Genomic DNA, 14,362 nt, shown 5'->3' with positions numbered 1-14,362 from the left:
CAGCAGATATTATAAATATAGACAAGAAGATGACCATCTGACTAGATCTTGATGTTAAGCAATATTTGTACATTTAGGTATTATCATGGAATTTGTACAATCTCCTCTTCTGTTATGCTAAATCCATTGATTTAGATCTATGCAATTTATCATTTCTGTTTTAATGACAAAGCTAGATTTTCATGTCAAAAAGGTTTTGAGAATACAGGAACTGATTGACATGCTCTTTTGCTCTAATTCACACTCAACTTACAATGAAGATGCCTAATTGGTCAGTGTCTTTTCATTACCCCAATTAAGCATGAAAATGTTTTGATATCCTCAGGGCCTTGTTAAACTTTTGTTCAATTTTACAAGTAGTCTTGGTCTTTGAGACTTACATGTTGAATTTTGAGTTATTGGGCTGCATGGTTATGAAACACTGATATCGAGTTCTCCTTTAATCGTGTTTATACATATTAGCATGTAGGATAGCAAATTAGCCATCATGTTTTCTGCTTTAATTTCTTCAGACAAACATGGTCATGACAGTGGTGGGTTTTGGATAAAGCTATGGATTCATTTGAGAGATGATACAAGTCCCAATTCCTTTTACATACAGCTGTACAGAGTGGCTGAGGTAATAGTTTTTATTCCTATCTATGTAACTTTTTGCCCTTGGGAAGATAGTTTAATGGTTAAACAGAGAAGAAAATCTTAGAGTTTACTATAATATATACTCTCAAGTCAAACCGCAAACAGCAAAGATCATGTTCTGCCATAACATTATGCACCTATGGCTCAGGGTCACTGCTATTTGTTCTCCTTTTAACTCCTAACACACTGTACAGACATAGATCTACTGGTGCGTTATGCGAATGGCAGGTCTGGGTATGTGCAGTTTGCAGTTGAAATGGGCTTATAAGCGAGTTTATATGGTATGTGGAACACAGAAGAGCAAAGAAAGTAAAGGATAATCCTTGGATGCATTGATGTAGATTTGTATGATACTGTAATTGCCTTTTTGAAATAAATCCTTGATGAGTGTCACTACTCGTTACTAATCTGATGAGATGTATATGATTGTGTTCAGCCTGATTGTAATGAATTAAAATAGGACCTATTTAGACTTTTCCACATCCTTGTTTTTGTATCCTAAAGCATTAGTTAACTTTATATTTTTTGATGGGTGGGTGGTGGGAGTAAAGTTAAGTGACATCATATGGAATAGGCATTATGCCATCTAAACATTCTGATTTTGTGACTCTGTCAACCAGACCAGCTTCTCATTGATCAAGACTGGCAACCAGACCAGCTTTTCATTGATCAAGACTGTCAACCAGACCAGCTTTTCATTGATCAAGACTGTCAACCAGACCAGCTTCTCATTGATCAAGACTGGCAACCAGACCAGCTTCTCATTGATCAAGACTGGCAACCAGACCAGCTTCTCACTGATCAAGACTGGCAAGCAGACCAGCTTCTCATTGATCAAGACTGGCAACCAGACCAGTTTCTCATTGATCAAGACTGGTAACCAGACCAGCTTCTCATTGATCAAGACTGGCAATCAGACCAGCTTCTCATTGATCAAGACTACTTTGTGCTTTGATAAATATCAAAACTTTTTATTCTAAATACGTAGTTAATGAAGTTGATAATGTCTGATGGTATGATAGAAATGCAGGTACTTTATAAGTAGAAGACCTTGGAAATTACTTACTTGAGAATGAAAAATAGGGCATTGCTTCCATATTAGATACTGGTACTGGGGGTGATTGTTTACCCATTTTAATGGAATGACTGCACAAGAAAATGAATAATCATACTTCTGATGGTTCCTGATACATACAGGTTGGCTTTACAATGACCAGAATGTGAATTAGATCTACTTCTACAACTCCGCTGTTTTTGTGGAATAATGCGTAGGTGCTAAATTTTGTGTGCTGAATTTTGTAAGTAAAAATTATTTCATTGAATGAGAATATGTGGCCTTTTATTAGTTTAGTATTAGCATTAAAATATAGTATAAAATATAGTATAAAATACAGTATAAAATATAGTTATAGGTTACTGCATTTGTGAGGGAAAATAGGAACGAGTTTTCGGAATGAATACTGCACGAACTTGTGAGTGCAGTATATCCTTCCAACAAAACGAGTTCCTATTTTCCCATACAAATGCAGTAACCTTTTTATTATATGCTCATTTTTTTATTCAACCGGAGGTTAAATTATATAAACAAAATACACTACAAGAAACAACGTAAATGAATGAATGCCGTATTCCAAACTAAATACACAAGCCCAGATTTGACATTACAAAATGACATCATTATTAATGCGCACATAGCTCCGCCCAGATAAATTTGAACTTAATCGCGCGGTCGACATAACTTTCGAAAGAAAATGGCGTGTCTAGTTAAAATTGAAATTTGCAGTCATATTGTGAATGAATGCGCATTGCAACGACTTTTCCATTTGATCTGGAGTGAATGTATTTTTGGTATTTTGTTTCGATTCGATGAAAGTTTGTGATTTTGGACTGGATTCATCTGTGCAAATTATACATGAAATTCATCAGATTGAAGTGGCGCGGGAGAAGCGTATTTACGTCTGCAAATGTGTTTCTGTTTCTGTCATTGAATGTTTGAAATCATAACATGGGAAAATATGAAGTCTTTCAATTGCAATTTTCAAAAGAACGCTATGGAATTTAATGTGTATTTCATTTTGAGTGCAGTAAGGAGGATGCAATTGCACTTATAGAAATTACAGCACATTTTTGAAATGTGTAATCCAGATTGAAAACCTATGATGTGGCTCATGTAATTCCGATTTGCAGAATTAAGAAAAAACATTTTGAGGAAATTCAGGATGTAAAACTGTAAGTATATTTTATTTTGCCATTCTTATCACCAGATAAAGAATACAGTATATTCCTTGTCAGTTGTATGTTATTTTAAGGACATGATCGTCCGTCTTTTATATAATGTAGCTAGCCTAAATCTGTAACATTGTATCAACGCGGAATGTGCCAAAACAGCTGGGCTTTTTGTGTGTGTACAGTCTACGAAACATGTTTTAGTTCATTCAGAAACAAATTTAAATAACCACAACGTAAAGAGCCTCTTACGCGAATGTATATGATTTGTTTACAAATCAAAACTGCTGGTGTCTGCGTCTTTGCTTGTTTACAATAGAAAGTAGTTCCTTTATTCACGTGAATGCTATATGTGTATTGTCGCACGCATTCAGTATCGGGGAATGGTGAACGATTCCGACAATGTAAAGTTAATGGGGGAAAAAATGAGCATATAATAATATAAAATACAGTATAAAATATAGTATAAAATATAGTATAAAATACAGTATAAAATATAGTATAAAATATAGTATAAAATATAGTATAAAATACAGTATAAAATATAGTATAAAATACAGTATAAAATATAGTATAAAATACAGTATAAAATATAGTATAAAATATAGTATAAAATTAATTTAGAGGAATGTAATTGTTCAGATGATGAAATGAGAGGCAGTTCTTTTAAAGATGAGAAGGGCAACATAAATGAATGAAGAGGACGTCACTGATTATTGAAGAGGTATCTAATATTTTGCCTCTCTGGCTTTCCCCTCCTTTTGAGTTTGTTTCATGGTCCTTTGTCTGTCAACACTTTCATTTCATCCACAGCTGTTCAGCAGATTTCAGTTGAATTTTACAGTGATGCTAAACTGACTTTAAATACTGCCCCTGATAATAAAAATAGAGAAAAAATTATAAAAACTTCTTGAAAATGGTTCAGCAGAATTTTACCAAATTTGATAGAAAGCATTTAGGCAGAAAGTACTTTAAAGGTTTGTGTAAATGGTGTTGGTCTGCCATCAAATATTGTGGACATTGCAAAAAGATTGAAGAAAGTTAAAACAACTTCAAAAAAATCACACAATGGAATATGTCCAAATTTAACAAAGAGTATCCTGGAATGTAGGAATTTCAAATCTACACAAAATATACTCCTCTGCTATCAGATATAGTCACCATTGCCAAAAATATAAGAAATATTAAACAACTTTTATCCAAAAGAAAATGCTGAACAGAATTTACCAACTTTGACATAAAGCATCCTGGCATAAATGCCATTTAGTATTAGGCGAATGATGCTTATGTGCTTTCAAAATATGGATGTAGATGCCAAAAACATAGAAACCTTGCAACAATTATTTTCATATCTGCGAACAGCATTAGAACAGTTTATACAGAAAGCATTCTCCCAACCTGGATTTCTTGGCCAACTGGTCTTTGTTTGGCTATAGGACAGTTGTCAATCAGATGAATAATCTTAGACCCACTTGGTCCTCTTGCAACTACAGCATGAATGTACACATATTTTCAGGGTCATGCAAGACCTGACATTGTTCCTGGTCAGGTTCTTGTTTGTCGACATTTGAGAGTTATCCAGGGACTTGAGAGTATGTCAACATCCAGAGAAAAGCGAAATGTGTACCTTACTTCTACTGCTGAGACTCAGGTACATAAAATACATACACTTTGCTATTTAGAATTACAAACCTATCCGTTGAATCTACAATGACACTGTTCATAAGAGTCATTCACCTTCCTAATGTATTGATATCTGAGAGGATTTGAAATGTCAAACATTTGTGTAAGGACCATGTAGGTGACCATCTAAACATTGTCATTATGACCAGTAAGTATTTAAATGAAGGTAAATATATCTTGATTTATATATGAATGGAACTTGTTTAGCTGCATGGTTGATACAACCTTGAAAGTCTTTGAATATTAGGGTTTGCTTTGAAATTTTCAAAATGTTATTCTGTGCTTGAAAAGTCCTTGAATTTGTTGAAAAACTCTATGATTTTTGTCCAGAAGTTCATGAATTTTTCTAAGGGAATAGAACATTGGGTGGATCAAAAGGACAAATGGCACAGGTAGTTTGCAAAATGGAGTACATATTTTATCTTCTATTTTTGTACCTGTTTTATGCAGTGGTAAGCAAATGCAATTTCTATAGAAAGAAATACTTGAAAATGTTTGAAATTTTGAGAAAACTTTAAAAAAATGTCTGAATGACAACTTACCATGGATGTATGAACCATGACCTTACATGATGCACATGTGGTCTTAATTTACTTTCTTTTTAAGTTAGCAGGATTGTATATTTAGGGCTGATACTCCATAATTAGTCATTCAAATAGCATTCCCTGCCATATTCTGTGCAGGGAGCATATAGTGTCACCAGTGCTAATCTGTGACATCATGACATGTTACATGCTATCCTTTATGAACTTCATTTCTGCCCAGTATCATATTTGCTCACTTTTACATCGAGTCCAAATACAAACTGCAGAGACCCTGATCTCTTTTCACATAATACAACGGCAGTTCTGGGTCTGTGCAGTTTGCCAGGAGTAATCATTTGAGCAAATAATATAGACCCTGATTTGCTGGGACATGCAGTGGCAGATCAGGGTCTATGTTGTTTGCAGTTAGTCTCAATTTATAAGTAAGAATATACCGTAACTTTGAATGTCCTTAATGAATGGAAACCAGATTTTATATGATGCCTTACATTACAAAGACAAGTGAGATTTTCAATATTTACGAACTAACTTTGACCCAGTTTAAATAGATGCTGTTTGACTGAGAAACTTGCCCAAGCTTACTGAACCAAGCTTTTCTTCAGTTGCATGACAATGGCCGGGCATCTGTCATGGACAGGATACATTTGTAGTTACTGTGAAATCATGTCATTTTGTTGGTATCAGTTTTCATGATTTTTTGCAGAGAAGAACGCTTTGATATTTAAATATGTGGCTTCTTGAACGAGTCCAATTATCTCCCCTGCAGAATCTTTGTTCATCAGGTCTTTAAATTCCTGGTTTGCAGCAGTCATAAACACACAGAAATTGACACCATGAAAGACAGTAAATTCACAGTAGTCTCCATATTCCATTGATAACACCATTGTTAAATGTATAGATTTATCATTTGAACTTAATTGATAATCTTTATAGTTTTTATACCAAATTCAAATATTAGTAGATTTTAACAAAGAAAGATTTCATTGTGATTCATTTTTGTTAAAACACTTCTTACATAAAATTTCTGTGTTGTAAAATTGTTAATTAGCTCCTTCATATAACTCGATAATCAATCTAGATTGACCTTGCCATTCAGAAGCTTGTAGAATAATTGATACATGTATATATGACAAAGTGGGTTCTTAATAATTGATACATGTATGTATGACAGAGAGGGTTCTTAATAATTGATACATGTATGTATGACAAAGAGTGTTCTTAATAATTGATACATGTATGTATGACAAAGAGGGTTTTAATTGATACATGTATGTATGACAAAGTGGGTTCTTAATAATTGATACATGTATGTATGACAGAGAGGGTTCTTAATAATTGATACATGTATGTATGACAGAGAAGGTTCTTAATAATTGATACATGCATGTATGACAAAGAGGGTTCTTAATAATTGATACATGCATGTATGACAAAGAGGGTTTTTAATAATTGATACATGCATGTATGACAGAGAGAGTTTTTAATAATTGATACATGCATGTATGACAGAGAGGGTTTTTAATAATTGATACATGCATGTATGACAGAGAGGGTTTTTAATAATTTATACATGCATGTATGACAAAGAGGGTTTTTAATAATTGATACATGCATGTATGACAAAGAGGGTTCTTAATAATTGATACATGCATGAATGACAAAGAGGGTTCTTAATAATTGATACATGCATGTATGACAAAGAGGGTTTTTAATAATTGATACATGCATGTATGACAGAGGGTTTTTAATAATTGATACATGCATGTATGACAGAGAGGGTTTTTAATAATTGGTACATGTATGTATGACAGAGAGGGTTCTTAATAATTGATACATATATGACAAAGAGGGTTCTTAATAATTGAGACATGTATGTATGACAAAGAGGGTTCTAATTGATACATGTATGTATGACAAAGTGGGTTCTTAATAATTGAGACATGTATGTATGACAAAGAGGGTTCTTAATAATTGAGACATGTATGTATGACAAAGTGGGTTCTTAATAATTGATACATGTATGGCAAAGAGGGTTCTTAATAACTGATACATGTATGTATGACGAAGAGGGTTCTTAATAATTGATATATGTCTGTATGACAAAGTGGGTTCATAATAATTGATACATGTAAGTATGAAAAAGAGTGTTCTTAATAATTGATACATGTATGAATGACAGAGAGGGTTCATAAATAAAAACTGTTGTGCAGCATCGTTAGGTGAAGTACATAAATGTGGCTGTATGGATTTATCAACATTAGATATCTGGTGGCATTGAAGCTTTGGTGTGTTGTTATGGGTATGCCACACTCAAACGAAATCACTCATCATTTCACATTAGTCATGCAGAAAGATATTTTCAGAGCAGAGAAAAGTATATTCTTTTGCCCTAATATACCTTATTCACTAAGGAAAAGAAGTAATGATGCTGGCAAAGTGGATTTAGAACCAGCCTGCAACACAGTAACTGTTGTGTATTAATTAAACTATAGTTTAGAATCTCTGAAATTTCATGTATAGACCTGCCAGCATTTGGTAGTTTCTTTATTCATCAGACATGTCATAAGTTAAGATTAACAGTTTGCAGAAGTCGTTATTTCTCAATTGATCTTCATTTTTGGCTTTTGTGTGAGTTGTTTAAAGGTGTCAACCATTTTACATAGTTGATCCAGAGGATGTCCTGCTCTGGTGAAAAAATAAGTAAAAGCAGCATACCAGATCAGTACCTGGTAAATAATTAGGTAAAAGCAGCATACCAGATGGTACCTGGTAAATAATTAGGTAAAAGCAGCATACCATATTGGTACCTTCACTTGGGAACTCTAAATTGTATCAAAGTCTTTCAGTGGTTTGTGGGGGGGGGGGTCTCCATTTTTATGTAGGAACAGTCATTATGCGTTTTTTTTTCCAGGCTCACCAAATTCCTCAGATATGCTGAAACCTTATCCTTTGGGTCCAGAGCTTCATCAGTTCCACACACACTCCCACCCCTTTGGGATTCAGCAAACATTGATACAAGAGAAAAAAAGAACACATATGATCCCTATTTTATATCTTTGTGTCAGGGGCAAAAATGAGAATGAAAATTTTCAACCTTTAGTATCCTGCAGTTATAATTGAGTAGAAATCCCAGCCCTTCCTCATTGTAAACATTTAGTATCCTGCAGTTATAATTGAGTAGAAATCCCAGCCCTTCCACATTGTAAACCTTTAGTATCCTGCAGATATAATTGAGTAGAAATCCCAGCCCTTCCACATTGTAAACATTTAGTATCCTGCAGTTATAATTGAGTAGAAATCCCAGCCCTTCCACATTGTAAACATTTAGTATCCTGCAGTTATAATTGAGTAGAAATCCCAGCCCTTCCACATTGTAAACCTTTCGTATCCTGCAGTTATAATTGAGTAGAAATCCCAGCCCTTCCACATTGTAAACCTTTCGTATCCTGCAGTTATAATTGAGTAGAAATCCCAGCCCTTCCACATTGTAAACCTTTCGTATCCTGCAGTTATAATTGAGTAGAAATCCCAGTCCTTCCACATTGTAAACCTTTCGTATCCTGCAGTTATAATTGAGTAGAAATCCCAGCCCTTCCACATTGTAAACATTTAGTATCCTGCAGTTATAATTGAGTAGAAATCCCAGCCCTTCCACATTGTAAACATTTAGTATCCTGCAGTTATAACTGAGTAGAAATCCCAGCCCTTCCACATTGTAAACCTTTCGTATCCTGCAGTTATAATTGAGTAGAAATCCCAGCCCTTCCACATTGTAAACCTTTCGTATCCTGCAGTTATAATTGAGTAGAAATCCCAGTCCTTCCACATTGTAAACCTTTCGTATCCTGCAGTTATAATTGAGTAGAAATCCCAGCCCTTCCACATTGTAAACCTTTAGTATCCTGCAGTTATAATTGAGTAGAAATCCCAGCCCTTCCACATTGTAAACATTTAGTATCCTGCAGTTATAACTGAGTAGAAATCCCAGCCCTTCCACATTGTAAACCTTTCGTATCCTGCAGTTATAATTGAGTAGAAATCCCAGCCCTTCCACATTGTAAACCTTTCGTATCCTGCAGTTATAATTGAGTAGAAATCCCAGTCCTTCCACATTGTAAACCTTTCGTATCCTGCAGTTATAATTGAGTAGAAATCCCAGCCCTTCCACATTGTAAACCTTTAGTATCCTGCAGTTATAATTGAGTAGAAATCCCAGCCCTTCCACATTGTAAACATTTAGTATCCTGCAGTTATAATTGAGTAGAAATCCCAGCCCTTCCACATTGTAAACCTTTAGTATCCTGCAGTTATAATTGAGTAGAAATCCCAGCCCTTCCAGATTGTAAACCTTTAGTAACCTGCAGTTATAACTGAGTAGAAATCCCAGCCCTTCCACATTGTAAACCTTTAGTATCCTGCAGTTATAACTGAGTAGAAATCCCAGCCCTTCCACATTGTAAACCTTTAGTATCCTGCAGTTATAATTGAGTAGAAATCCCAGCCCTTCCACATTGTAAACCTTTAGTATCCTGCAGTTATAATTGAGTAGAAATCCCAGCCCTTCCACAACTTGGTGGAACCTTTGTCTTGATAACGTGGCAGAATTTTACTTTTTAAAGATTTGTTTCAGACATGTTTGAAATCATGAGTATAATTTGACCCATTGATTGGATGGCTATTTCAGTATTTATGTGTAATGTATGTTCATTTAAATTCTCATGCGTAGCACAATGTGTTGAACTAATTCCTTAATAGCTATGATATATAATTGTGGTTTGTATACATATACGTGTTTGTACTCTTATAACTTGTCAGGTTATCCCATTTAATGAGAATGCAGACATAAAGTTTCAATCAGCTGAGAGAGTTCAAGAGGTCATCAGGTGGTCAGAGACAGAGGACATCAGGAAATTGACCGAATGCTCTGTGATTGGAGGATACTTCCCTTATCCTGTTTGCCCATCTTCAGTTAAGGGAATCCAAAATCTATTCAAAGACCTTACTGTAAGTTGAAGATTTTACTAAACTTTTCGCATTCAGTTCATGTTTGCACTTTGTCTGCCATCTTGTTTTCATCTTATTTGCACTTTGTCTGCCATCTTGTTTTCAGTTTATACTTTCTTGCAGCAAAACTACTTCACTTGATCATTAGCTTTTGGCATCTGCCACTATTTACGGGAACACCATACAATAGAACTGTTAGATATTGGCATCTGCCACTATTTTCGGGAACATCGTACAATAGGACTGTTAGATATTGGCACCTATCACTGTTCACTGGCAGGCTATACAGATGGACTGGTACCCAGCACAATGCATTGCCAGTCTGTACAGTTGGACTGGCACCCAGCACAATTCACTGGCAGTCTGTATAGTTGGACTGTTTGCTTTTGGCATCTGGCACCATCATTCACAGGCAGGCCATACAAGAGGACTTTTAGCTTTAGGCACCCAGCTCCATTCACTAGCAGTCTGTATAGTAGGTTTGTTAGCCTTTGACATCCAGCACTACCAGTCACTGGTAGTCTGTACAGTAGGTCTGTTAGCTTTTGGCATCCAGCACTACCAGTCACTGGTAGTCTGTACAGTAGGTCTGTTAGCCTTTGGCAACAAGCACTACCATTCACTGGCAGTCTGTACAATATGTCTGTTAGCTTTTGGCAACAAGCACCATTTACTAACAGTCCATGCAATAGAGCTGTTAGTTTTTGGCACCCAGCACCTTTCACTGGCAGACTGTATAGTAGGACTATAAGCTTTTGGCATCTGGCACCACCATTCACTTGCAGGCCATAAAGTAGGTCTGTTAGGTCTTTGCATTGAGCACCATTCACTAGCAGGCCATAAAGTAGGTCTGTTAGGTCTTTGCATTGAGTACCATTCACTAGCAGGCCATAAAGTAGGTCTGTTAGGTCTTTGCATTGAGTACCATTCTCTAGCAGACCATAAAGTAGGTCTGTTGGGTCTTTGCATTGAGCACCATTCACTAGCAGGCCATAAAGTAGGTCTGTTAGGTCTTTGCATTGAGTACCATTCACTAGCAGGCCATAAAGTAGGTCTGTTGGGTCTTTGCATTGAGCACCATTCACTTGCAGGCCATAAAGTAGGTCTGTTGGGTCTTTGCATTGAGCACCATTCACTAGCAGGCCATAAAGTAGGTCTGTTGGGTCTTTGCATTGAGCACCATTCACTTGCAGTTTGTACAGTTGGACTGTTAGCTTTTGGCACCGAGCATCATTCAATGTATATCTGTACAGTTGGATTGTTAGCATTTGGCCCCAACACGATTCACTGGCAATCCATACAGTAGGACTGTTAGCTTCTACCAAACAGTATAAAATTCCCAAACCAAATAAGGAGTTTTTTAAAAAAAGTTTCCAATACTCTGGAACTCTGCTCTGGAATAGTATTCCAGTTGAGATTAGAAATGCCCATTCTATTTCCTTCTTCTAAACCCAATATATCCAGTGGCTTCAAAGATGCATCTAAAATGAATAAATTCCTTTGTATGAGGGCCTCAAGGTAGATTAGTTTTTAGCTAATTGTGTCACCCTCTTTAAATAAGGCCATTGTTATTATTATTATTATTATTATTATTAAAAAATGGTTATAAGTTTGGCTGAGTGAAAGGTTCTGTGTTATGAGTTTTTGCATATACAAATTTGCAGACTTAACATTAATATTTAAAGTCCATGTTTCCACTCTATCACTTTAAGGAAGTCATGACATCAGTATTGTTTGTTCCTGTTTTATCATAGGTGACTCCTAGTCAAGACTGGGCTAGTCTTGTACAAAGCCTTAGTTACAGGGAGTGCAGGAGAGTACTGGTACAGGCCATTATGGTCCAAGTTCAACTTAAACAAAGTCAAGGAACTGTGAGGTAATGAATGTCAATGTTGATTATACATTGTTTATTATAACTTAGACTAATTTCATTAATGCAGGATAATTAATGTGGAAATTTATGTAATTGGTTATTACCTGACATGACCAGTCCATTTCTTGTAACAATGTATGCAGTGTTTACTCATTGGTTACAAAAGATGATATCCTGTGAATTGTATACATACACAGCACATGCAGTTCTGTCTCACTGCTCGTATTAAATTCAAGTTTTGTCAAGAAATATAGGGTCTGTTGGAGTATACAAAAGTTACTCTTCAACCATGGGCAGAAAAAAAGGAAAATTTGCATGTAGAATTGGTTTTATATAAATTACAATTTTAATGGTAGTCCCCACTTCATAGACTATGAAAATCATGAGTGATAGATCCCTGACGTGATAACTTAAAAATAGACAGTGTGTGAACATTATTTACTTTTGTCATTTAAATTCTTGCTCAAGTTTAGAAAATGAAGTTTCCTTAAATTTAGAAATGTGTTTCCAATGAACATCATTTTAAATTTATCTAAGTTGCTGAGTTGCAGCCAAGGTGCATGAATGCCCCAACCATGCAAAATTTGTAGGAAATATTGCACTTGGAAGGTAGTAATGCATGATATCTTCACAGCTTAGTTCAAAGTCATGCATATAAAAATGTACTCTGTGCATTATGCAGTTTTTAAGAAAACTGTTAACACGAACAATGTTTGTTGCAATAGAAGGTATGTTGCTGGTAGAGGTCTTGCTGTAATGTTTTTTCTGGTAGGCAACTCTTTACACATCTGGGTACTTCAACTTGACATGATTGGCTGTTAAACTAAATTTGGTTGGTACACTGGCCCCAGAACAAGTATTTTGTTGGATTTTTTAAAACTTGCATTGATCTTATAAATTTTACAAATGCTTGCTTAAATATAGTTTACCTAGAAAACTCAACAATTTACACTAATCGCCATGTATCACACTATCCTATAATGTGCTGAAAAATGGTGATAATCCCCCCACCCCCCACCCAACAACAAGAACCTAGAAAACTCAAATGGCTGACTCCCAGCATAGTTCATCATCAGATGATTTAAAATGGTAGATACTGACTGAACATAGCAATGATCTTGAATGTTTTGAAATATATCAGATTATTGAGCTGGGAAAGTGTTACTTGAAACACAAATGAATGTTTTGAAGTATATCAGATTGTTGAGCTGGGAAAGTGTTACTTGAAACACCAATGAATGTTTTGAAGTATATCAGATTATTGAGCTGGGAAAGTGTTACTTGAAACACCAATGAATGTTTTGAAGTATATCAGATTATTGAGCTGGGAAAGTGTTAGTTTGAAACACCAGTGGATGTTTTGGAGTCGGAAAATGATGCTGAATATGCATCAGATTTACATGGTCAATGGACAAAATTAGACAGCATGCCAGTCACACCCCTTTTGAGCAGTGTTTTGAAATTAAATTTAAAAATGGCATTGCCCACTGTAATTAAAGTACAGGCAATTTAAAATTAGAGTGCAATTTTCATTTCTTTTCTCAAAAATAAAGGGTTAAGATAAATTGAATGAATAAGAATATAAAAACAAATTTAAAAAGTTGGATATTTATTTGTCTGTCTTTTTTTTTTGTTTTGATACTTGACTGTCAGTATGTTAAAAATTCCTTTTAACACCACCAGAAACAGTGTTATGGGAGTTATGCATAATTGTTGAGCAATATGTTGAGCAATCTTTGGATGCCACATTTTTACTAATAAATATAAATGCGTATATATATCTTGTGCAAACTCTCTCTCTCTGACATAGTGACCTATGAATTTTATTTTTGTTGTCAGAATGGAGAATTGAATTATATGGTTCATCTTGTCATTTTCAAATATTTGGCATACAATTGCTAATCCACACAAAAAGGGATTTCCCAAAATCCACAGGAACTGTGCAGTCATAAAAAGAGTTTCAACGTCTTGTTTTAAGAATGTGTTTGTATCATCATTGATCAAATTTTGTTTCAAATTGATTTGTTGCAATAATTCTGTGGAACAGTTTAAACTGAAAGGCAATTAAATTTATATCTGTGGTACACTTCTTAGCCATGATTAGTTTTTATCACTTACCTGGCACCTTAATTGTCTGTACGAAGTCTCACATTTTCTATAAGTTTTATTTTTATTCCTTATTTACAAGATCTTTACAAAGAAGTTATATTCTTATTTGCTACGAGCAAAATTGTTTCTCAGCTTAGATTCATATTATTATTTCGCTTATCAGTATATTATGTAATCTTTGTTTTCCAATTACCAGACATTTTCAAAATAATTGAGTAATATTCAGTGTGGACCATGGGTCTCTTTGATGAAAATACTAAGACAGGGAATATTGTTGACACCACTG

General features: G+C 35.0%; 1 protein-coding gene across 1 annotated transcript in view; it reads left to right on the top strand.

Moving 5' to 3' along the window:
• The window catches only part of LOC149808536 (RPA-related protein RADX-like), a 119,971-nt gene that overhangs the window by 82,379 nt on the left and 23,230 nt on the right, over positions 1 to 14,362 (top strand). The window contains exons 9-12 of the mRNA XM_089978719.1: positions 513 to 619; positions 4,379 to 4,513; positions 9,906 to 10,094; positions 11,849 to 11,970. Of these exons, the coding sequence (XP_089834845.1) occupies positions 513 to 619; positions 4,379 to 4,513; positions 9,906 to 10,094; positions 11,849 to 11,970 (553 nt within the window). The remainder of the gene's footprint in view (positions 1 to 512; positions 620 to 4,378; positions 4,514 to 9,905; positions 10,095 to 11,848; positions 11,971 to 14,362) is intronic.

This window comes from Sinohyriopsis cumingii, chromosome 1, assembly GCF_028554795.1.
Source record: "Sinohyriopsis cumingii isolate HCF-2022 chromosome 1, ASM2855479v2, whole genome shotgun sequence".
In the NCBI taxonomy this organism is placed as follows: Eukaryota; Metazoa; Mollusca; class Bivalvia; order Unionida; family Unionidae; genus Sinohyriopsis; species Sinohyriopsis cumingii.
Note: the sequence above shows the minus strand (reverse complement) of the source record. Positions and strands in the feature narration are given on the sequence as shown.